Genomic DNA, 25,531 nt, shown 5'->3' with positions numbered 1-25,531 from the left:
GAACTGAAATTGCCTTATTAATTATCATATCCTGCTGGAGCCTGAAATTTTCCTTTAATTATTACTGCCTGCTGTGATAACCTTTGTTGATAATCTCTTCAGTGAGCACAAATGCTTCATCAGTCAGTACAATTGATAGAGCAATTAGGAACAACAGCAGGAACCACAGACAAGCCAGCTTCCCTCTGCTTTCAGGTTAGAAGGGATGGCACCAACCAACTTGCTTGACTGAGTCCAGCGGACTTCTATAGCACTGAACAGTAGATTCAGTGTCTTCCTTCAAGTTGTTCTCTATTAATTGTTCCCCTTAGACTGCTCACGCAGCAGTGACGAAGAAACAGCCACCCACGTCTTAAAGCAGATGGCATTTGCATGCTGTAATTGGCCAGTTGTTGACTCAGTGTGGTTGTCAAGATCGCCATCTCCAGCTCTGTATGCAAATACTGAACTTGGCAATTAAAATCGTGCTTCCTTTTCAGTAGATGTCAATCTCACCTGACCTTTCAATATGCTCATTTGTTTGCATATCATTTCATTACAAGTTTCTTGTTGCAGATTTCTGACAAACACAAACCCTTTGCCGTCCCTCATTCCTTTTTGTAACGTTTTCTCAGAGGCATTTCCAACTTCATTTTTTGGTAACGCACTATCATGGATCTAATTATATTGCTCTATGAACTTCCTGAAAATGGGATTCTCAAGCAGGTTTAGCTGCTGCAACTTGCTACAGAGAATTGCCTGTCCTGCTCAGCTTATTGTCAAGGTAATTATTTAGCACCGGAAAAACCTTCATGCTGCAAGTCGCAAATGTTGCTTCCCTCTGCCGTGGGCTCGGTATTCTCTTGGCAGCAATCCCTATCCAACAGAGTGCTGAGATGAGTGGAAGACCATTCTGGTTTCACACCCGTTCACCCAGCAGGCAGGCACTGGAGAACAGCCATTGTTGCCATTGCCCCTTGGTGGATCTTTAGGGCGACGATAGGGCAGACTAAGATATCATCCGATCAAGCAACACCATTTATTTCCCCAGGATCTATGGTTTCATGGATTAGAAATTCACAGCTTCCAGTGGTGCACCACTGTCTCCTCCTCTTCCTTTCATGGGAGGAGTCGGTGGTCTGAGATCCTTCAGTAAATGTCAGGAGCCCAACAATTGGCAGTATAGGAAAATCTCAATGTTTTTGCCTGATTGGACGTGAGGCATCAGCAATAGATTTACATTAACAGACATTGAAAAATGTCTAACTATTGACGTAGCACGTGGTTCTGCCTGTACTCGTCTGGGGTGAGTTCAGGTGTCTTGCAGATCAAGTTACCGCTTGAGAATGCACTTTTAAGGAGACGCAAGATATTACAATTTAACAGCATTCAGTTTAGTCTACCTGTACCAAATCTGAAAGGGTAGATCATATAAAAACCACCAAAAAAGGAATTTGAGGCAGATTTGTAATCACAAAGTGCCATTCACACCCTTAGGATGTTTCAAAGTACACTACAGGTAATGAGTCCCTTTCTGATGTGTAGTCGAAATCCGTATTAATCCTATAATCTTGTTGGTTTCCAACTCCCCTCCTTTTGAAGTATTTATTTGTTTTCCTTATAATGTCTTTGCATATTCAAAAGTGAAATATTGAAATAAAATCTGAATTGATCTATAAATTAATCTGCTACAAAATAGCAGATTATGTGAACTAGTGATCCAGAGCCCTTCTCTAAAAGTCTAGAGTGTAACTTGAAATTGGACTGTAATAGTCGTAAGGATTTCAATTCAGTTTTAAACAGAAAATGAAATGACAGAGTTGGCATCAGTGAAAGTGAATGATTCACTCGTGTCCTTAAGGGAAGTAACGCTTCCAGTCTCACCTGTAAGTGGCTAAAATCTGATGATTCTGGACTAGCCTCAGAAGTGCCCTAACAAACCACTCAATTATGTTTCCATGGTCTCATGGCAACCACAGACAAACAGTATTTATCAGCCACAAAAGGGTTGGGTCCATAGGTCTTTGATATTTGTGTCACAAGTAGACAGGATGGTTAAGGAGGCATTCAGTATGCTTGCCTTCATTGCTCGGACCTTTGGGTATAGGAGTTCAGACTCCTGTGTTGAGGTTGTACAGGGTTGGTGAGGCCTCTTCAGGAGGACGATTTGCAGTTCTAGTTGCAGTGTTATAGGAAGGGTATTATTAAACTGGAGAGGGTTCTGAAAATATTTACAAGGATTTTGCTGGGAATAGAGGGTTTGAGATATAAAAATAGACTGGAAAGACTGGGACTTGTTTCACTCGAGTGTTGGAGGTTGAGGGGTGACCTTGTAGAGGTTTATAAAACCTTGAGGGGCATAGATAAGGTGAATGACAGGGGTCTTTTCCCCAGGATAGGTGAGTTCAAAACTTGGGGGGGGGGGGGGGGGAGTACATTTAAGGAGAAGAGAAAGATTTAAACAGGAAATGAGGGACAACTTTTTTATATAGAGAGTGGTCCGTGTCTAGAATGAACTGCCAGAGAAATGGTGGATGCAGGTACAGTTACAACGTTTAAAAGCCATTTGGATAAGTTCACGAATAAGAAGGATTTGGAGAGATATGTGCCAAGTTTAGGCAGGGAGGACTAGTTTAGTTTGGGAACATGGATGGTGTGGACTGGTTGGACTGAAGGGTCTCCTTCCATACTGTATGATTCTATGACTACAACTGCGGATGCTGGAGATCTGAAACAAAAGCACAAATTGCTGGAGAAACGCAGCAGGTCTGGCAGTATGTGTGGGAAGAAAGCAGAAGCCCTTCTTCGGAATTGGTATCTGTGGGAGAGGGAGAGGACTCTTGTCCAAAGAAATTGGCATGAGGCGCTGAAAGAAGAGTTCAGTGTCGTGCCTAGCCTGAAATTCGAGTTGTAGAAGCTTGCATTCCTGAAAGGAGGAGAAAACTTTTCTTGTTAGAATGTCAAATGTGCCAGAGATTAAAGTGGAATGGGATTGGGGGGGTGTGATGTGGTGTTTCAGGACAGCTCTGAGGTAGTGCTGACCAAGAGAGTGGTTGAGAGAATGTATATGGCGATACATGGAAATGAGTGTGGATTTCAAGATGTGGCAAGAACAGCTGCCAGTGGAGCATTGTATAAGATAGAGAGACCCATGATCCCAGGCAGATTTTCAGATTTGAAACACAAAAGGATGAAACTTTAGTTGGGACCACGTAGGGTAAGTCTGAGCCTGAGACAGCCCCTGAGCAATTAGACACGACAGTGGAAGTGAGTTTTGGCGAAGACATCTGTGGCACGGTGGCTCAACAGTTAACATGGCTGCCTCACACATGAGTTCAATTCCAGCAGCGATCTCATTCTCCCCCTATGTCAGTTTCCTCCGGGTGCTCTGGTTTCTTCCCATAGTCCAAAGATGTGCAGGCTAAGTGGATTGACAATTCTAAATTGCCCATAGTGTTCAGGTGAGGTAGATTGGCTGTGCTAAAATCTCCCATTGTGTCCAGGGGTGTGCAGGTTAGGTGGATTAGCCATGGGGAGATGCAGGGTTACAGGGATAGGATCGGGGAGTGGGGTCCAAGTGGGATGTTTTTCAGAAGGTTGGTGCAGACTCAATGGGCCAAATGGCCTTTTCCGCACTGTAAGGATTTCATGATTCTAAGATTCTATGACTTTGTCAAACATTTGGAGAGAAAAAGAGTCATGATGAAGAGGAATAAGAGTGATTAGAATGGAAATCCCATTGGAGAGAGGAGCAGGACATCTTCATGGTGGAAGAGATGTGGCAGTGAGCTGAACACTGAAATAAAACAAACATCTGCAGATGCTAGAAATCTTAAACAACAGCAGAAACAGCTGGCAAAATTCAATCTTTGGGAAGAAAGCATTAAAGTTTCAAGTCCAGTGATTTACAGTTTTGTTGGCAATTTCTGTTTTGGTCTTAAGAATGAATGTTTTGATTTCCAAAAATGTATCCATCCGAGATGAACTCTGCAGTTTCTTTCTCCTTTACACAATATAAAAATGCTGAGCTAGCCAGTTTTCAATCAAAAGGAGCACATGTTTGAAAAGTGATTGAAAATAGAATACCCATAGATTGGGTAGCCCCAGAGACTCTTTCCCAGGAGGATCATTACATCGACTGTCTATTTTGAATAGTGAGTCACAAGTACCATTTACTGTGGGTAAATTGCATGCTTTAGCTAAAAAGGGTCTAGGCCCGAAACGTCAGCCGCACTGCTCCTAAGATGCTGTTTGGCCTGCTGTGTTTATCCAGCTCTGCACTTTGTTACCTTGCATTCTCCAACATCTGCAGTTCCTACTATCTCTGTTGAGATTCTAAATCACATGTGGGTGATTTGGCATGAAGTGAGTGTCTCCTAGACCCCATATACACGCACACGCACTCCCCCGATCAAAAGTCACTTAGTACAGAATTTGAGACACTGTCTGAATGAGGGCAGAAGGAAATTGCATCATGGCAAAATAAAATATGATCCTTTATTTTTAAGAATGCTTGTTTCATTGAATTGTTTTAAATGGTCTAAAACAATACCAGCGTACACTTTATCTTTTCCTTCATCTCTTGAACAACAATGCAATTTCTCCACAGCCAAACCTGGGGATACTGAGAGTAATGCATAAATTTGGCTCATGCACTGCACCATTTATTCCAAATCTGGCTGATAAGCCTCGCGTAGGTATGAGCAGATCCTGATTCACACAAGTGAAGAAAAGATCTGGTTTCCAAGTCCATGTATTGATGTGTCGAACATGTTCTGAGACCTTAATCTGTACCAAATGCGAATATAAGATGATATCAACATTACTGTGTAATGCTTTATGAATAACCGTTTGAAACTGAATAAAAGAATTGTGTAGCTCATTTGCATGACATTCTTACTCTATCAAAGAAAATATCTTGTATTACCAACTATGATTTCCTGATGACACAATGTGAGACTGTGGCAGTTAGCACAGCTGTATTGTATGTAACACATTGGTGCCTTATCTCTAGTGGTCAGTACATCCGTTTATCTTTACCTTCTCGATTGCTTAGCAGACGATCTAAAGGTAAAAAGAATCTGCTCTTTATTTCAACACCTCTGCCCACCCCCAGCCATCCCACTATTACTGCTCCTTTCAGAATTGCAGGCTTATAGTGGTAGGTTTCTACCTGTTGGTGGCAGTTCTACCAGTTAAGGAGTGAGTGCTATCACTGGGGCTTTATTTTGGTTCCACACCGATTTGGAGAAGCTAATCAGCAGAGCCTACTCGGTTTATGTACACAGTTAAGCCGTCTTAATGGAGGGAGACACACTGTTCTTCAGCTGTACTTTCATTTGAGGAGATTTGGTACGATTTTATTTTAAATGAGATGTGTAGGCTTGTGGGTCTGTTTAAAAAGCGGGGGTTAGAGTACACACTTTGTAGAGCAGCTGTTAGTTTTGTGTATGTTTATCGCTTCGGTCCATTTACATTTAATTGAGGCCCTCTTACAAATCTATTTTATCTTGGAGGAAATTGGATTCTAATCAAAAGACGTTTAAATTTCAACACATCACCAAATGCCACTTTGCCCAGGGCAATTACAGTTAGCTGTCTTCAAAACAAAAAGTTGAAGTGACTTATTTTTCCATCATCTTTTCATGCAATTTCCAAACTTCTTTAAAAATATTTTTCATTTTGTTGGCTCAGGCTTCTTTGCTCCCTGTCACTCCTGCTGAATCAAGGTCAGAGGCTCTTTTGACAACACGTTGAGTGCAATTCAAGCAGAAAAAGTAATAACACACTCAAGCCAGTCCCAGGTCCTTCGAAGTTCCAGCTCATCAGTCGGTGGTGGAGCGCATTGAAAGCAACCTCTCACTCCCACCAGTTCAGGACAGATGAGCTGTCATGATTGAATAAAATGGATGCGTAATTCAGATTCCTGCTCATTTTATTTTTAGGTGAGGCCAATGATAAAAATGTACAAGTGGTGGAACTGCCAATAGTCGACAGCCTGCACCCACGACCACCATACCTGCCCTTGGCTATTCCCGAAGACCTGGCAGGTCGACTGACTCACCTACATGGAGATCCGTCGGTCTGGTGGGTTTCACAGTTCGTCAAATATTTGATACGTCCGCAAGCTTGGCTGGAGAAGGAAATTGAAGAGGCAACGAGAAAGCTTGGCTTCAGGCATCCAATTATTGGGTTTGTATATTTCCACTTCCATAAGCACAATGTACAATACTGGCAATTGATATTCTGGCAAACTCTTAAAACAGCAAAATGATAAAAGGTGTAGAGGTGAATGAACACAGCAGGCCAAGCAGCATCTTAGGAGCATAAAAGCTGACGTTTCGAGCCTCGACCCTTCATCAGAAATAAAAAGGGTCTAGGCCCGAAACGTCAACTTTACTGCTCCTAAGATGCTGCTTGGCCTGTTGTGTTCATCCAGCTCTGCACTTTGTTACTTCACATTCTCCAACATCTGCAGTTCCTACTATCTCTGTTGAGATTCTAAATCACATGGTGATTTGGCATGAAGTGAGTGTCTCCCGGACCCCATATACACACACACTCATACACACACACACAGACACACACACACGCGCGCGCACACACACACTCCCCCGATCAAAAGTCACTTAGTACAGAATTTGAGATACTGTCTGAATGAGGGCAGAAGGAAAAAACTTTGTCAGCATGTCTCCCTTCCTTAGCAGTAATCAAAACCCATTATAATCCAACATTTGGTTATTCTATATCTGGTTTTTGATTAAATTGTATTGCAAAATGTGTTAATTCACAAAGGACAGCTTTCCTGTTTTTAAGATCCTCTTTAAAGTCCAGTGTGTGACAATGTCTCCTGATCTTTCCATCAGAGTCAGCACCATTGTTTGCCTGTTGAAATATCTTGGAATGTTTTCTACATTAAAGTCACCATGCGAATTCGAGTGGTTAGATTCAGCTCAGTAATATAACAAAACTTTGCTTTTATGGGAAGTGAAACAAGGCCAAGTGTTTACTTACACTTTGTACAATTGAAACACAATACGTATATAAGGTATTTTAAGTAGCTATTAAGGGATTTCAGATTTTTATCAGCTTCACTGGGCAGCCTACATCCATTCTAAATTCAGTGCACACTGAAAACTTTGATAAATATAAATAAAGCAATCTGGCTGCAGCACAATGTGCCCTGTTCCACTTGGCTGAACAACAGCCAATATTACTGAGCAAACATTTTGGTGTTTGCATTTGACATTTCTTTTTATTTTGAAAAGTATAAAAACAAATCGGTGGAAGGGTTGGAAAGTTACTTCCTTCCTTATTCCTAATCTGCCAGAGTCCAGACTTTGAATTTTCATACCAATAGCTTCCCGGCTACAGAATTCAAATTAATTCTAACCTTTGCTTCAAAGGCTACTTGTTCAAAATAAGATCTACAAAAATGCAGTGATTGGTGCACACAAACATTTGTGTGGTGCTGGAGCTACAAGGTGCTACATGGATACTGGTTGCTTCAAGGATATAATTTGACTTTGCTCATCCAAAAATTATGTTGAATTTATGATTCTGCACCCTAAATTTAAAATGTTTTAAATTTTGAATGTTTTGGGATTATTCTGCAAGGAATTCTGTGCAGAATGAAGTTCTGATGAACTCTGATTATTTTCTTCACAAATGCTGCCGGACCTGCTGAGCTTATCCAGCAACCTCTGTTTTTGTGCGTGCGCTCAGCTCAGCCTGGCTTTAAAGATTGCTGCTTCAGTGCACCTCACTGCCTCTTGGGTTGTGGATATAAAGATGGCACATTTCCCAGTCCTGACCACTGACTAGTGACCCCTGCTGAAAATGTGTGTGTGTGAGAATACGAGAGAGAGAGAGAGAGAGAGAGAGACTGGAATGTGAGATTCAAAGTATAATCAGGTTTGGCTTGTGAGACTGTATTGTCCCCTATGGTGAATTGCCTGCAAGTGTTCACTGTCAGGACATGTCAGAGATACTTGAATGGTGTACCACATGGTGCCCGTTGCTATGGAACAACACCACTGAGAAAGAGTATGGGGTTTAGAGAGAGTAGCAAGGGGGAAAAGAACAGTTTCTGTTTAAATGTTGCTCATTGTGCACATTTCTATAGTTATAGTCGAGCTGTTTGCTTTTACCATCTTGATTTTTCAAAACTGACAACAATGTCAATGTATATACTTCTTTTTGATGTTTTTTTGATCACTCTACCAGCCTTATTCTCTCTGGCTAGCAGGGTCTTTCACCTCACTGTAGAATTTATGGGGGGTCAGATATGCCAAGGTTCATAAACATGACGTGAAAATATTGTTTGATTGGCATTAACACTTTCATCTGTCTTTTAAAATCTCTACATTTGAGTACTTATCAAGTATTTTTACCTGTTCCCAAATGTTCTGAGTGATGGAATAGTTAGTTGACTGTTAACACCAGTCACTTGACGTTTACATGGAAAGGCTTTAGCATTTCTCTCTCTCTAGCCCTAGCCAACTTGATGTTTCAAGCTTTGAATATATTGATATATATTGAACTCAGGAAGATTGTAGAATAGTACAGCACAGGCGGAAGCCAGTTAGTCAATCATGCTGACAGCAGCTCTTTGGAAGAGCTATCTAATTAGGAACACACCACTGTTCTTTTGCCGGAACACTGAGTCAATAGTAAAGGGGCGGGGTGGCTCCTTCGTTGGTGGGTCCAGCACAGGCAGTGGGTGGGGCATGGGGGGGAGGTGTCTCCCTTGAATCTGGCACAGACTGATTCGAAAACACTGATATTCTGAACTCCTCTTTATTTTTATAATTTAATCCAATGAACTGTAATGTTTGACTACTTTTTTCTTATTTTTTTTCTTTTCTAAAAATTTGTTATCAAGTACTGTACTTAGCTATCTCTGTACTTAAGTTGGTGCTGTAGTGCAGTTCAAGTAAACTTACTCATTTTGAGTACGAGACAAAGCTAATTCATTTTTGATTGCAATTCCAGACCCAAACTCAATACTTCGATTCATTTTATTTCCTCCTCTGCCTCTCTTGAGCCTTACCACCACTTTCAGGTCAGTCAGCTACCCAATGACAAGCCCTTAATTCTTACCACAACCCATCACTGCAAAACTTTTGCATTGTCCTTCTGCCACCCCTGTCTTGAATCCAATTTGAGCAAATCTGTGGCGAACCCTTCAAGGGATCAATGCTGTATCCAAATTATTCGTGCAGCCTGTTTCATTTATGACTTTTAATGTTATAGTTTTGCACAGAGTTTCCTCAGATTCCAAAGATATCGCCATAGCTTTTTTTCTGATGGTTTCATTTAGATCACACGCGCTGGCTATATTCTCACAGATCATTGCGGATGTTCGGATTCTGGTCAAAGAACCTCTCAGTTTGAGATTTTAATTTTTTTTTAAAAGCAGTCATGTTTTTATTCTTCACCCCTAAGAACAATACTAATTTAGTACATTTGACATGTAGTATCTACTAGTGATACTGTACTAGTGAAATTCCATATGGAATTTCTCATTGTTAAGTCACCTGCTTGGGTGATAATCAAGTTTGGATGCTTTGCTAGAAAATTGCACTGTTCCCTCATCGACATTAACAGTGAGACACACAGGTCTTTGGCTGGAGAAATCTGCTGGTCACAGCTGCCATGTTAGAGTCACTTAAATCCATGATCTACCTCCTTGACATCTTTAAGAATCCAATTCAGCTCATTGATTGTATGAGCTATGTATTCATAAATTATCTAAGGGCCAGTATCATTGAGGCTCCTTTGCTGAATGCTTAAAAGGTTTTTATATTCCTTTAGCTCTTCCATCTTTAGAACATAAGTTGGCATTCTGAACTTTTGAGTACTTTCTAAGAGCAACCGTCAGCTTCTTAAAACAGAAAGTCAAATTGGACTTGGAACTTGGGGAAAACTGACCATTTCACATCTTTGTTCCCACCAGCATTCATGTGCGTCGCACAGACAAAGTTGGAACCGAGGCAGCTTATCATCCTATTGAAGAATACATGGTACACGTGGAGGAGCACTACAAATTTCTCGCTCGCAAGACAGAGATTGATAAAAAACGAGTTTACCTCGCCACAGATGACCCAGCGCTGCTCCAGGAAGCTAAGTCAAAGTAAGCAGCTTTAAGGTCTTGTGTGTTCCGTCATAGAGTTTCCAGAGATGGTGGAGAGCTGTAAGAGGATGGAAGCAAGATAAAATCACTGCTTTTCTTTGCTTTGTGACAGTGGCATTATGCAACTTGTGCATAAAGCACATTTTGAGGGAAAGTATTTTCACTCATTGTAATCTCCAACGCATCTGAGAAAGAAGTCAGAATAGCAGAAAATAACTTTTTGATGGGCCCATTGATACTATTAATGGTGCCCACATGCATACATCTTAATTTCATTCTGGAATTACTCAAAAAGAATAATTATCTTTACCTGTTTCCTATTTTGATTAGTCCCCTGTGGCCCCCATTAACCAACTTTGCCCAGGTTTGTTACTGTGATTGTGGAAATGAGATGAAGAGAAGAAAAATAGTTTACAGGCATAATAATAGTGTTAGAGAATATCAAGTGTCCATATGTTGGGGGAGAATAGGGAAGGTTTGCAGCATGAGTTACTGGAAAGTATAATAAAGTACAAGACGATTAGAGGTGGATTAAAAAGTGAGCTGGTGGTACGATCTATAATGTTGTGAAAGAGGAATTACCAGGTGCATAAATTTAAAAGGACATGCAATGTGCCATGTAAATTGGCACAGAAATTTGCAAATTTGTTACCCGGGGCCGTCCCTGCCTGGCAGAAACTGAACAGAAATGCATCAAAAACTGAAGCACACGCTGCTACCCCATTTCCCCTGTCAGAAGAACAAGAGAAGCAGGTGCATGGGAACGCCAGTAACTTCAGGTCCCCCTCTAAGTCTCACATCATCCTAATTTGGAAAGATATCACTGCAGCTGTCACTGGCAGAAAGTCTAGAATTCCTTTCCTCTTAGCACCTCGAATGACCTTGCACCAAATAGACTTGCAGTGGTTCAGGAAGACAGCTCATCATCTCCCTGAGTACAACTAGGGATGGGCTACAAATGCTGGCATACCCAGTGGTATCTACTTCCCATGAAAGAGTTTTTGTTAAAAGCCACCACAACGTTCCCCTTAATCCCCCGACTAGGTACAACCAAGCCTCTTCGCCATATCCTGTTTAAAATATAAATATGGACCTTGTGATCTACTGAGAATCCTAATTGCCATTCTAGGACTGACTAGCCAAGGGTTTTAAGCATCTTTACTAGGGTTCAGGGATGGGAACATCCCAGAAAGGGTAAGTTTCATGTTTTTATCTATGAAGGTCATTAGAACAGGACCATAAGCTGCTCCTGGCCTGGAATTACCCCTCTGTTTCTGTCCAATCTCATGACCTGTTATTTCTGGACCAAAGCTGTTGAGCACCCTTGGGATGCCAGTTTGATGAAGGAGATGAAAATAGTTGAGCCACGGACACTAATCCTGAAGCACTACTGCATTGATGTGCAGAGATTGAGATGACTGACCTCCAACAATTGCAATCATCATCTTTTGTGTGAAGTATGAGTTCAGAGAAGAGTGATTGAATGCTTATAGCTTCGCGTTTGCTTTTTGTGCATTACTGCTGCTTTTGGACCTTAGCTGTTCCATTTTGCCTTTGATTTAAGTAAAGCCAGGCAGCTTGCCTTGCCTGTCAGCACTGAACAGTGAAGGGAAGAGAAACCTTCCACCAAATGGCCATGTCTGAAAGGAGCAGTCCTTACGGTCTGTGGTTAGCTAAGGGTGCCACTGCACTTAGTCAAGGGCATTGTCTGGCTTCACTCCCATAAATTGACCACAATTAGTTGACTGCTTCACGTGACCAGGGTAATCCATGTCCTTGCAGTCTGGGAAGCTGATAGCAGTCACTCCAGCTGGTCATGTCCAACCAGCCTGTGCATTACCGCGGATCCAGCTGGGGAGCTGCCAAGAAATCAGCCAAGGGCCTGGCCCGAATTCAATTGAAGCACGGGTCACAAGTGAGTGAGCTGAAGCTCAGAAAGCAGGTGATGAGCGTAGTTTTGGGGGGGATAAGGTGGACGAGAGCCAGTGAGGGAAGATGCTAAATGGAATATGGACGGTGATGGGCGAGGAGCATTGGTGGGAGGTGGGTGCAGTTGCCGAGTTGCAGGAGTGCGAAATGGCAGAGAGAAGGCGGTGCACTTAGCCTTGCTAAGCGCGGAAGGTCGTTAAACTTCTTGCAGCGTGGCTGGACTGAGGATATCGCACATTTGTGGGTGGCCGCTTCAAACCAGGCTGGTGTTGTGGTCTCCTCTGCCAGCCTTGTGCATTTCAATTTCACCCTGTACATTCAGTACCTTCAGATCCTTGTCTGGGAAGTGAGGTGCCAGTGTGCCTCTCTGAGCAGTGTCATTTTGAATGACACAGCAACACACACAGGGCAGTTCCTGGCTGGCAGTGGTTAAAATGATTTAAGTATGGTGCCAGCAGCATAAATGTCTGCATGACCCATCACTGACAAGTACTCCCCAACCCGGCTGACCCCAAGGTTATATGGAAGCAGCACTAAGGATGCAGCATGCGTATTTAATAAGGTGAATAGCAGAGAATTGCACAAGATGCGTTGCCAGAAGTGATGGAGGGGAAACATTCCAATCTTGCTTTTCCACTGATGTTTGCACCAGTCCCCATAAACGTTACCATTTGCACCATTAAAATGAAACTCAACGCAAAGATGTAAACTTTTACAGTGAGCACGTTCTGTAAATTGACACTTGGCCAAAATACGAGAAGATACAACCTGATATTCCCTTTGTAACGGAAAATTCCATGATAGATGTTATATAAAATGGAAAGAAAATTGCCCCCATGTAATCATTTAACGTACCCACTAGGGTGCTGTAAAATGTGTTTGTAACAAATTAACCACTGTATCTTTAAAATATATTGTTGTTACGAAAAGTAAATGGACACATTGCTAAAGAATTTAATTATTTGCTATTCAACTGTATTCACAAGCAGGTGAAACACCCAGTGACTGTTATAAGCAAATCAGCAGCCTCTAATCATTAAAGTTCTGCATGCAGAGAGAACAGTTTTTAAAGAAGTACAGCACCTTATGGAGCAGCTCTCGATTAGTAAGCACAGAAAGAGATAACGCAAAAAGAAATGGTTGGGCACAGGCAGTCTGTAATGTCGAGAGACACGAAGCGCAGAGGTGGGGAGACAAAATGTTGGAGAACCTGAGAGCAGAGAAATAAGATGACTGAAGGTAAGATGAGCAAGAGAGAATAAAACAAGAGCCAGAAGAGAAAGGGTCAAAGGACTTTGAGCAGACAGAAATGTGCAGTTGATTTTGTACATAATATCATGAGTTTGGCTTTATTTCGTTTTCCATTTTCATGTATACAAAAAGAACCCACAGAATGTGTTTCTAAATTTGGTGCCATAACACTGCGTATCCAATAATAGTGGAGAACTTTGATTATAGCATGGAGGTGCCAAATAATACTAATAGTGACAGAAATGGATAATGATACATTGCAGAATGTTAAATCCCGGTTTATATTGTCACAGCTTTGTAAAGTCAGCATGTATTTATTATGTGCACAGTTGCTTGTTAAGTTTTAGAATATTTCAGCTGTACAGAATCCTCATTCCCAGGAACCCAAACATTTAATTTCCCACAGCTCACTGTCATCACCAGTTCATGCAGGAAATTGCTTCAAGAGAAAGAAAAAGCTTCAAAGTCTTAAATTTAAAGTTCTTAATGAAGTGGAACTATTCAGATCAAGGTTCCAGGTGTATTTCTGGTCAGCAGCTCCACAGAAGAACTTAACTGACAGTTTCCTGTCATCAAGCTGACTGTCTTTAATTGTGACCCTTTTCACTTCCAGGCACCCATTACTGGGCCAATGTGACACACTCAGTAAGAATGAGAGATTTTGAAGAAACTGACAGTGAATTCATTGCATGACTTTCTGTGACCATCTTACACTTCACTGTTGATTTGATTTCTGTTCAGTTAGCTGTGTGTTTTGTATCCAACACGGCCCTGTTGTTGGTATAAATCCCACTGAACTCACTGAGATCACAACATTGGCAGTAACTGTTGACAGTGCAATGATGCTTTGCCCACTGAGAGCATGTGTATTGCTGCTTGTATCCTGATGACTGTAGTTTTTTTGATCCATTGATGGGCTGCTATTTCGTCAGGATAGTTATGTTGTTCTAAAAATGTAAGTTAGCAGCTGTTGTATTTTTTTGCCAAAATTAGGAAAGAGCAATCATCAAATATTTAGCAAATGTGCAATACCTGCTGAAATGGATTGCCAATTATCCAATTCTCCCAAATCAACGTATGAGCACATATAAATGATGGTTACTGCAATGGAATACAGGACACGTGCACTTTCGCATAAAGTGATGCATTTTCACTTGGGCTTGTGGACTGTGATTGAAGTCCTGTAAACACCTCCCGCTTATTAACGTTTCGTCTCTTTCTTCACCTCATCCATACTCCAGATACCCGGATTACGCATTCATCAGTGATAACTCTATCTCGTGGTCAGCGGGCCTGCATAACCGATACACAGAGAATTCACTGCGAGGCGTGATTCTGGACATCCATTTTCTCTCTCAGGCAGACTTCTTAGTCTGTACCTTCTCATCACAGGTATGGTAACTGAAATAACAAATAAAGGTAGCAACAACAATGAACAGTGTTAAGCATGTTGTCTCGATATAAACTAAGACAATTGATGTGCTTGATAATTTCAACACTTAAGAAACATGACGATGCAAGAAAGAGATCAATGAAGCAAGGGAGAGCTTAATTTATGACATCGTAGTTTTCTTCATTATGTGAGCTGGATACTGGTTAGGATCTTTCATGGACAATATTGTCATTCTTCTGCATTGGGAAGGCAAAATATGTCCTTCTCGATAAACATGACTGGACTTTTCTTGATTGCCTGAGGGTATGAGGGACTCTCTAGGATATTCTTTCCTTATTGGGCACAGATTTTCCTTTTTTTCACCTTTTCCAAGCTATTCCTAGATTACAGAGGTAGAAGGAATGCTGGTCATATTTGGTTGTTTTGTTCCTATAATCACATTTCTTTTCCATTTGGGTCATGATAGGGAAGTGTTAATTGGTAGATGATCAACATGCTGAATGTGTCATGTTATGACCAGTAAGCCCTGGACTGGGACTTGAAAACATGTACAAATTGATTCAAGAATAGCTTCTTCTCCGCTCATATCAGATTTTTGAACGGACCTCTTGAATGTTAATTCTGTTCTCTCTGCACAGAGCACTGCAGCTGTAACACTGTCTTCTGTACTCTGTTCTGCTACCCTGATGGACTTTGTATGGTACAATCTTCCTGTGTAGCCTGCAAAACAACACCTTTCACTGTACCTCCCTGCATTTGATAGCAGTAAATCAATCTTTACCTAGAAGAGCTCCTCCCAGAGAAAGTAAGGGTGCTACTTGGCCCTTAAGGGTAACTCACTTGTTTCTAAACCCCTCAGCAATTGAGTGATGAACAAGAAATAATGTCAGAGTCAACTTTCTTGACTCTCCAGCAATTAAGATGCTTAAATTTCCAATTAGTTACCACTTAAGAGCTTTGCTTACCCCATCCTTGATCACCTGCCTTCCCCCTGAACGACAGAGGTGGCAAAACCAGGGCAACCTGCCTGCTGTATTTATAGGGGTGGGAGATGCTCTAATTTCCTCAGTGTGGGAGTTGTTTCAGGCACAGATGGGTATAACGGGGTGGCCACTAGGTGCCGCATCCCCTGAGAAATGGTTCCCGACTGGTGACCTAACGGACCCAGAAAACAACAGATTCGGATTGGCTGGCAGCTTTTGGCAAATGGCTAGTGGGTAGGATGAGATACTTTCCTTCGCTTTTCCTCTCAACTGTTAAAGAGCTGATTGGCAGGTGATTAACAGAGTTACGTCATCAGTGAAGATAGTGTGTCAGTCACCACCTGACCATGCTCATCCCCCACGCTTGGAGAAAATATCAGAAAATTGTCTCTGGTCTTTGTTATATTTGCATAAAAGCAAGAAAACCAGAAACATTTCGAAAAATGCCAACTCGTCATCACACATTAGAAGACAGAGACGCACCTCCTGTGCCCTTATGGAGGGGGAGGGGCTTTTGGTGCATTTGACAAAATTTCAACAGTGGAATTCAATGCTTTACTTCTGAAAAGTCTGGATCCTGTGTACTCAAGCCAAAACTGCTTCATTTAATTGTCAGATAATAAAATGTGAAGCTGGATAAACACAGCAGGCCAAGCAACATCTCAGGAGCACAAAAGCTGACGTTTCGGGCCTCGACCCTTCATCAGAGAGGGGGATGGGGGGAGGGAACTGGAATAAATAGGGAGAGAGGGGGAGGCAGACCGAAGATGGAGAGTAAAGAAGATAGGTGGAGAGAGTGTAGGTGGGGAGGTAGGGAGGGGATAGGTCAGTCCAGGGAAGACGGACAGGTCAAGGAGGTGGGATGAGGTTAGTAGGTAGATGGGGGTGCGGCTTGGGGTGGGAGGAAGGGATGGGTGAGAGGAAGAACCGGTTACGGAGGCAGAGACAGGTTGGACTGGTTTTGGGATGCAGTGGGTGGGGGGGAAGAGCTGGGCTGGTTGTGTGGTGCAGTGGGGGGAGGGGATGAACTGGGCTGGTTTAGGGATGCAGTAGGGGAAGGGGAGATTTTGAAACTGGTGAAGTCCACATTGATACCATATGGCTGCAGGGTTCCCAGGCGGAATATGAGTTGCTGTTCCTGCAACCTTCGGGTGGCATCATTGTGGCAGTGCAGGAGGCCCATGATGGTCATGTCCTCTAGAGAATGGGAGGGGGAGTGGAAATGGTTTGCGACTGGGAGGTGCAGTTGTTTGTTGCGAACTGAGCGGAGGTGTTCTGCAAAGCGGTCCCCAAGCCTCCGCTTGGTTTCCCCAATGTAGAGGAAGCCGCACCGGGTACAGTGGATGCAGTATACCACATTGGCAGATGTGCAGGTGAACCTCTGCTTAATGTGGAATGTCATCTTGGGGCCTGGGATGGGGGTGAGGGAGGAGGTGTGGGGACAAGTGTAGCATTTCCTGCGGTTGCAGGGGAAGGTGCCGGGTGTGGTGGGGTTGGAGGGCTGTGTGGAGCGAACAAGGGAGTCACGGAGAGAGTGGTCTCTCCGGAAAGCAGACAGGGGAGGGGATGGAAAAATGTCTTGGGTGGTGGGGTCGGATTGTAAATGGCGGAAGTGTCGGAGGATAATGCGTTGTTTCCGGAGGTTGGTAGGGTGGTGTGTGAGAACGAGGGGGATCCTCTTGGGGCGGTTGTGGCGGGGGCGGGGTGTGAGGGATGTGTCGCGGGAAATGCGGGAGACGCGGTCAAGGGCGTTCTCGATCACCGTGGGGGGCAAGTTGCGGTCCTTAAAGAACTTAGACATCTGGATGTGCAGGAGTGGAATGTCTTATCGTGGGAGCAGATGCGGCGGAGGCGGAGGAATTGGGAATAGGGGATGGAATTTTTGCAGGAGGGTGGGTGGGAGGAGGTGTATTCTAGGTAGCTGTGGGATCGGTGGGCTTGAAATGGACATCAGTTACAAGCTGGTTGCCTGAGATGGAGGCTGAGGGGTCCAGGAAGGTGAGGGATGTGCTGGAGATGGCCCAGGTGAACTGAAGGTTGGGGTGGAAGGTGTTGGTGAAGTGGATGAACTGTTCGAGCTCCTCTGGGGAGCAAGAGGCGGCGCCGATACAGTCATCAATGTACCGGAGGAAGAGGTGGGGTTTGGGGCCTGTGTAGGTGCGGAAGAGGGACTGTTCCACGTAACCTACAAAGAGGCAGGCATAGCTGGGGCCCATGCGGGTGCCCATGGCCACCCCCTTAGTCTGTAGGAAGTGGGAGGAGTCAAAAGAGAAGTTGTTGAGTGTGAGGACGAGTTCAGCTAGGCGGATGAGAGTGTCGGTGGAGGGGGCCTGGTCGGGCCTGCGGGACAGGAAGAAGCGGAGGGCCTTGAGGCCATCTCCATGCAGAATGCAGGTGTAAAGGGACTGGACGTCCATGGTGAATGTGAGGTGTTGGGGGCCAGGGAATTGGAAGTCCTGGAGGAGGTGGAGGGCGTGGGTGGTGTCACGGACGTAGGTGGGGAGTTCCTGGACCAAAGGGGAGAAAATGGAGTCCAGATAGGTGGAGATGAGTTCGGTGGGGCAGGAGCAGGCTGAGACGATGGGCCGACCAGGGCAGGCAGGTTTGTGGATTTTGGGAAGGAGATAGAAACGGGCCGTGCGGGGTTGGGGAACAATGAGGTTGGAGGCTGTGGGTGGGAGGTCCCCTGAGGTGATGAGGTCGTGAATGGTGTTGGAGATGATGGTTTGGTGCTCGGGTGTGGGGTCATGATCGAGGAGGCGGTAGGAGGTGGTGTCGGAGAGTTGGCGTCTGGCCTCGGCGATGTAGAGGTCAGTGCGCCATACTACCACTGCGCCACCCTTGTCTGCGGGTTTGATGGTGAGGTTGGGGTTGGAGCGGAGGGAGCGGAGGGCTGCCCGTTCTGCGGGGGAGAGGTTGGAGTGGGTGAGAGGGGTGGAGAGGTTGAGGCGGTTAATGTCTCGACGGCAGTTGGAGATGAAGAGGTCGAGGGAGGGTAGGAGGCCTGGGGGTGGTGTCCAGGAGGAGGACTTGTGTTGGAAGCGGGTGAAGGGGTCAGTGGAAGGAGGGTTGGGTTCCCGGTTGAAGAAGTAGGCATGGAGGCGAAGACGGCGGAAAAACTGCTCTATGTCCGACCGTGACTGGTATTCGTTGATGTGTGGTTGTAGGGGGACAAAGGTGAGCCCCTTGCTAAGGACTGACTGTTCGTCCTCAGTCAGTGGGAGGTCTGGGGGGATGGTGAAGATGCGGCAGGGCTCAGTGTGGCTGTCTCCTCTGGGGTTGCAGGCTGTGGAGGTTGTGGGCGGAGCGATGAGGTCGTCGGCCGTGGGCGGGGTTCCGTCGGCCGTGGGCGGGGTTCCGTCGGCGCCGGCCGTGGGCGGGGTTTCGCCGGCCGTGGGCGGGGTTTCGCCGGCGTCGACCGTGGGCGGGGTTGCGTCGGCGTCGACCGTGGGCGGGGTTGCGTCGGCGGTTGGAGGATCGGGGTGGGCGGCACCAGCTGAGGTGAGGGTAGTGTGTGGGCTGTAGTGCCTGGACGTGGAGGTGGTGACTGCAGCAGCAGTTCCGGAAGTTCTGTGGCCGGCGGAGGCGGATGTGACGTCATCGGTGGGGTCTCCGGCCGTGTCCTCATGGTCAATGGCGGCGGGTGCATGGTGGGGGAGGGGCAGGGACAGAGTCGGGATTTGGGAGGCGCAGGAATCCTCTGGTGGGTGGCAGAGGCCAGTGAGTTTGTTGTACTTACGATTTTTGGTTTCCAGTAAAGCTGAGTGGAACTCGGTGTTCAGTCTGTGGATCCTGCGGAGGATAAAAAACAGCAGGGGTCCTTTGCAGGTCTGGGAGAGGGAGGCTCTGAGCTGGGGCAGGCTGGATTGCAGTGCCTGGAGGTGCCGGCGCATGGCTGCGAGTGTCTGTTTCAGGACTCGCAGGGAGAACCGCTTCTGAAGGGTCTGAATGTTCTGGGTGTAGAGGTGGTCACGGTTGGGGCCAAATTGGGAAGGCTGAAATGTGGACTGTAGTCCCTTGGGGATGATCTGGTTCCGTAGGCAGGTGCTGAGGAAGGTGATGTGGCTGTGGTACCTGGTTTGCTTCAGGACATGGTCGAGCAGTTTCAAGGCCGAAGAGATTACAAGAGAGTTGCAATGGGAGAGAGATTCCCTGAGGTTGGTCCGGAGAGAGGAGGGTAACTTCTTCAGGTTAGGCATCCCTGGAAGAGGCTTTGCAGTGAGGTTAAAATAGTATCAGAGATAATGGGAACTGCAGATGCTGGAGATTCCAAGATAATAAAATGTGAGGCTGGATGAACACAGCAGGCCAAGCAGCATCTCAGGAGCACAAAAGCTGACGTTTCGGGCCTAGACCCTTCATCAGAGAGGGGGATGGGGGGAGGGAACTGGAATAAATAGGGAGAGGGGGGAGGCGGACCGAAGATGGAGAGTAAAGAAGATAGGTGGAGAGAGTGTAGGTGGGGAGGTAGGGAGGGGATAGGTCAGTCCAGGGAAGACGGACAGGTCAAGGAGGTGGGATGAGGTTAGTAGGTAGCTGGGGGTGCGGCTTGGGGTGGGAGGAAGGGATGGGTGAGAGGAAGAACCGGTTAGGGAGGCAGAGACAGGTTGGACTGGTTTTGGGATGCAGTGGGTGGGGGGGAAGAGCTGGGCTGGTTGTGTGGTGCAGCGGGGGGAGGTGATGAACTGGGCTGGTTTAGGGATGCAGTAGGGGAAGGGGAGATTTTGAAACTGGTGAAGTCCACATTGATACCATATGGCTGCAGGGTTCCCAGGCGGAATATGAGTTGCTGTTCCTGCAACCTTCGGGTGGCATCATTGTGGCAGTGCAGGAGGCCCATGATGGACATGTCATCCAGAGAATGGGAGGGGGAGTGGAAATGGTTTGCGACTGGGAGGTGCAGTTGTTTGTTGCGAACTGAGCAGAGGTGTTCTGCAAAGCGGTCCCCAAGCCTCCGCTTGGCTTCCCCAATGTAGAGGAAGCCGCACCGGGTACAGTGGATGCAGTATACCACATTGGCAGATGTGCAGGTGAACCTCTGCTTAATGTGGAATGTCATCTTGGGGCCTGGGATGGGGGTGAGGGAGGAGGTGTGGGGACAAGTGTAGCATTTCCTGCGGTTGCAGGGGAAGGTGCTGGGTGTGGTGGGGTTGGAGGGCAGTGTGGAGCGAACAAGGGAGTCACGGAGAGAGTGGTCTCTCCGGAAAGCAGACAGGGGAGGGGATGGAAAAATGGAAAATGTCTTCATTTAATTGTCAATCTGCTTCAAGCTAGAATTTATATACCACACTGTTTTTGTGCTGTATATGTTAAGGTGAAAGTGGATTATCGTTGAAATGAAGATTTTGTGCTCTTACTCTAATTTAAATTGATGCCTTGATGTGGCCCGTACCAACACCCAGTCAATCATGGGTAACCAAACAGCTCAACTGTGTTTATTATTGATGCCAAGGTCACCTGAAGAATTATTTCATTATAGCCATTGATAGTTTGTTAATTTTGGTTTTGTAAATTACACACTTGAAGCTGTAATTGCCGATGATTAAATCAGATTACTGTGGTGTAACTGGCAGTTAGATTCATGAGTATGTGTTAATTTACTCCAGGGAGAGTCATGTGAAAATGAGAGGTAGAATTGTTTCTAGGCATTAACTGCTGCATTTTGGAAGTAAAGTGTGCAGTAGAAAAACAATGCCATCCTCAATTATCCTGTGCAACGTTCTGTCTGCCGAGTCTTAGTTTCCCTGGGACGCCTGATTTCCTGTTTTCTGAGCATGAATCACTTCAGGTATTAATGGCCCGCAATCACAAATCAGGCATTGCCATGGAACGATGACAACCAGTCATCACAGGGCACATGAGGTGCTAAGTGGACAGTATGAATTGTAGCGAGTGCCTTACTGGTACTAATTGGTTGAGTGCCTCTTTGGAACTTGCTCCTTACTTCAGAAATCAAGCCACCATTGATTTAAGTAAAAATATCCTCATTTCCCGTGCCGTAATTGTCATTTCACTTAATTCCCAACCCACAAGCTCCTTTAGATTTCTCTGGTTCGGGAGCTGTTCGTTTGTTCATCTTAAACCTTTTATCGTAAGCTTGGAGATAATGCTAACCAAGGCCTTTTTTCTCTTTTTCAGCATTGGTTGGGAGGGCTTGCCCATCTCGGAGTATTCAGTAGTGGTTCAGAACTGTTCTGAATTTAAACATATCAGACTTCAGCACATTCCTCTCTGGAGGGAATATGGAGAGGGGACATTGATGCCCACAAATAACATATCTAGGGAATAAGGGATTGAGAAACTGTATGCTGCACTCACTCACTATTCCTTACTGCCAACTGTAATACATGCAGTTTCTGTTGCGCCTTTAATCTTCGCCCCAATGAAATAGTCTGCTGCCAACAGAGAGGGCTTAGGATATCTTTCATCCTTGTTCCTGGTTCGTACTTGACATGATTTTCATTTTGCAGAATGTAGTTGGAGCACAAAATAAACACTTCTGCCATGGTAATGCGATGTTGGATGAGAAATTCTCTCACATGACGTAAAATACTGAGCTAGATATATGCAATTCTTGAATGCAGCAATCCCTCCTTGCATACAATATCAGTAATTCTAATGAAGCTCTGTTGGTATTCCCAGCTGTACACTGGTGCCATCACGCTACTGTCAAGCAGTGCTGAAGGCCGCTGTCAAGGACATGGGGTTTACTTACTAAGGCAACTCCTGAGATGGAAGGAGCTCTGAGATGTGAGGGAGGAAACATAGACTTATTCCCCTCCAGAAATGCAGAGGCAAGTAAATCAGGAAACAATGAATGGAGCCTAAGATAACAGAATTCCTCTGACATATTCAAGCTGACGAAATGTTCCTTTCAGTTATTTTGCATGGGGATCTCAGCCTGTGGCAAATCATGGCTGTGTGCTAAAACATCTAGAATCTGTCTTTGATTCTGAATAGTGAAAAAGCCGAAGGTGCTGAGGTGATGCATGAATAAAGGTGGTTTTTATTTTCAGTGTTGCTTTCCCAGGATCCCAATATGAGTATAGAGTAGAAGCTCTCCTCTTCAATATTCCCTGGTATCATGAGTCAAAGTTAACAATCAGGTTTTAATTGTGGCAAAAAGTGCATCTTCCATAAGTTCTTTGTCAGACCTGTCAAAAGCTCAAAGGAAAACTGAATGCTTAGTTCAGTAATTTTGCCACTAAAACTCTCTGCATGTGTCCAAACAGCAGAACATCAGTGGCCTTTGAATGAAAAATGTACACAAGAACCCCAATAAGAGAGAGTTGAAGATCGCGTTCTCAAAGATGCAATAGAGTAAACTGGCAATGCACTAATGCTTATAATCTATTCACTGTGCGGGCGCATAGATATATATGCAGAGCATGTAATTTGATAGTCTTTTGATGTCAAGAACTGTCACTATCTTTAATTATGTTTGAAGTTTCTTAAATTGCAAATTTGAAGTGACCGATTAAATGAAATTCAACAAGAATTCAGAGTGAATTAACAAAAAAAATGCAAGGGGAAATGTTGCAGAGCACTTACTTGCTGTCAGTTACACTGCTGTGAATTTCACTGGTCCATGACATTTCCTGCTTTTCAAGTACGTTTATGCCAATTCTTATTGGAAGAAACCTGGAAAAAATTCACATTATTTTCTTCTAAAATACAACTTTCTGAAAGGATTGAAATATCACATCAGTATTGCTGTAAGGTCTGAGAAAATATTTGAATCCAAAATGTGCACCCTCAGTAGGGGTGTCTTGGGAAACACAGAAGAAACATGCACTGATTCCTTCAAGAAAGTGTTAAGGACTTCTGTTCGGGGAAGATGTAAACAACAGAAAGGACCAGGGAATGGAGTCATTGATTAGCGCTTTCAAAGGATTTGATAGTTAATCCAATGGCCTTTTGATACTATTTCAAATGAGGCTGCAGGAGTACACAATCTCTCTCCAGTCCCATGACCATGCTGGTTTCAGCATACATTTAAATGCTTTACCCAGCTTTCCATGTAGTCAGTTACGTCCTATTTCTACATGCCAGCTTTCTTCAATCAATAATGAAATACTGATTTTTTAATAAAACAAGACTTATTCACTGATGGTGCAGTGTTTACCTTTCTAAATAATCCTATGCAGACATGCCAATTCAAGAAAAGAGAAAAAATAAATTTTCCTTGTTAGGGTTAATTTTGGGTTGGGGGTGGGTAGCTTCAGCCAATACCTGTTGGATGTTGAAGTCAAAAAAAGGACAAGGTATCCCAGCACATGTAGATAGGTGGCACTGTGTCAAAGAATAGACTTGGACTGAGACCTTTGCAGGAGCAAACTACTGCAAGTGTTGGAATCTGAACTGACAACAACAAATGCTGGAGGTCACAGTGGGCCAGGCAGCATCCGTGAAGAGACAGAGAAAGGTAACGTTTTGAGTCTAGATGACTCTTCATCAGAGCTGAAGCCAAGTGTGGAGGAGGCAGCATTTATACTAGTGTTGGGTTAGGGGGTGTGTGGGTTGGAGGACTGGCGAGAAAGAATGATGATAGTTCGCATTAAGGGACTGGAATGCCTTTGCAGTTGCACTTGATTCAGGATATTGTTTTTTTTTAGGCAGGCAGCTGGATCAGTGTTTCATTTGCCAAATGTGACTCTCAAAAGGGTTTTCTGAGAAAGGTGGAGGATATGCTGGGTAACTACCCTCCTCCTCTCAGCAACCTAGACCCCAACTAAACTCCAAACAAAACTAACTCCTGACAAGCACAAACCTAGGCGTGTGATTCATAACTCCAAAATAAGAGCTTACACCATATAGTTCCAAATCCAATTCTTTAAGTAAACATCCTTATGTACCCAATTACTGACCCCTTTTAAATTTTAAAAAAATACAGTCTACCCTCTGCCTCATCAAATCAACCACAGTTCATGATCAATTAAACATGACTACTCAAAAAATTAGTAATAACATGAAGAAATAACTTGCATTCATGTAGTGCAGCACATGACTGCAGAATGACTCATTGCAATTAGATAGTTTTGAAGTGTCAGCACTGTTGAAATCTAACAGTTGAAAAATAGATCCTAAGAGTTGTCCTAGATGTTTATAAAGTCACCACAAGCAACGGCTAGGATGTCAGATTTGATAGTTTGCAAGGTATTATGAAGGGCAGGCTATACAGTGGGACCTTTATTTGAAGTAACTGTGAGCAACATCCACCGTGTCAGAAGAAATGATACTAATTTCAGAGACCTCTGTGGTGTTGCACTCCTACACAATAGTCACTCACTTCTAAAGTTCACAGTTTTTAATTTACAAGTTCTGCAGCTTCACAAAATAGGTAACATACTTGATCAAGTTTAATATCTCCCCAGTCTTCATTTATACACAAATAAATATGCAAGATTAAACAGCATACTCAATAATGAAAACCTATTTTAATGGAAAGCAACTTAAGTGCATTTGACTGTCTCACATTTTGATGTAATCCAGTTGAAATCTATTACCACTGACCAATTGAGAGAGATTTCAGGGAAAATTATGTCAAAGTGTTCAGGAGTTATTGACTGTGCCTATCCTTTTAACATCATATGTAAACATTGATACTTGCACTCGTGCACTTGCTATAGCTAGCTTCAGTGCTCAAGTCTCCAACCAATATTAAACTTTCTCTCAGTGGCTGGCGCGCACACAGCCAAGAAAACCCAAAGGTGCAATAATTATTTAGCAATAGTTGAAGTTAACCAACACTGAAATTGGCTTTTTTGTTAAGCGATCTCAAGGTACAAGAATTACCATTAGCACCTGAATATAGTGCCATGCAGAAATAGCGTCAAGCAGCTAATACACACAATGATTGGC

General features: G+C 44.2%; 1 protein-coding gene across 25 annotated transcripts in view; it reads left to right on the top strand.

Moving 5' to 3' along the window:
- The window catches only part of LOC125455632 (alpha-(1,6)-fucosyltransferase), a 658,909-nt gene that overhangs the window by 613,912 nt on the left and 19,466 nt on the right, over positions 1-25,531 (top strand). For 24 of the 25 annotated variants that reach the window (XM_059649250.1, XM_048537870.1, XM_059649243.1 and 21 more), the window contains 3 exons: positions 5,925-6,171; positions 9,938-10,114; positions 14,536-14,686. In XM_059649250.1, coding sequence (XP_059505233.1) covers positions 5,925-6,171; positions 9,938-10,114; positions 14,536-14,686 — 575 coding nt within the window. Of the gene's footprint in view, positions 1-5,924; positions 6,172-9,937; positions 10,115-14,535; positions 14,687-22,312; positions 22,448-25,531 lie in introns of those variants that run through there. The other variant, XM_059649251.1, reaches the window with a different exon arrangement.

The sequence above is a fragment of the Stegostoma tigrinum genome, chromosome 10 (genome assembly GCF_030684315.1).
Source record: "Stegostoma tigrinum isolate sSteTig4 chromosome 10, sSteTig4.hap1, whole genome shotgun sequence".
In the NCBI taxonomy this organism is placed as follows: Eukaryota; Metazoa; Chordata; class Chondrichthyes; order Orectolobiformes; family Stegostomatidae; genus Stegostoma; species Stegostoma tigrinum.
Note: the sequence above shows the minus strand (reverse complement) of the source record. Positions and strands in the feature narration are given on the sequence as shown.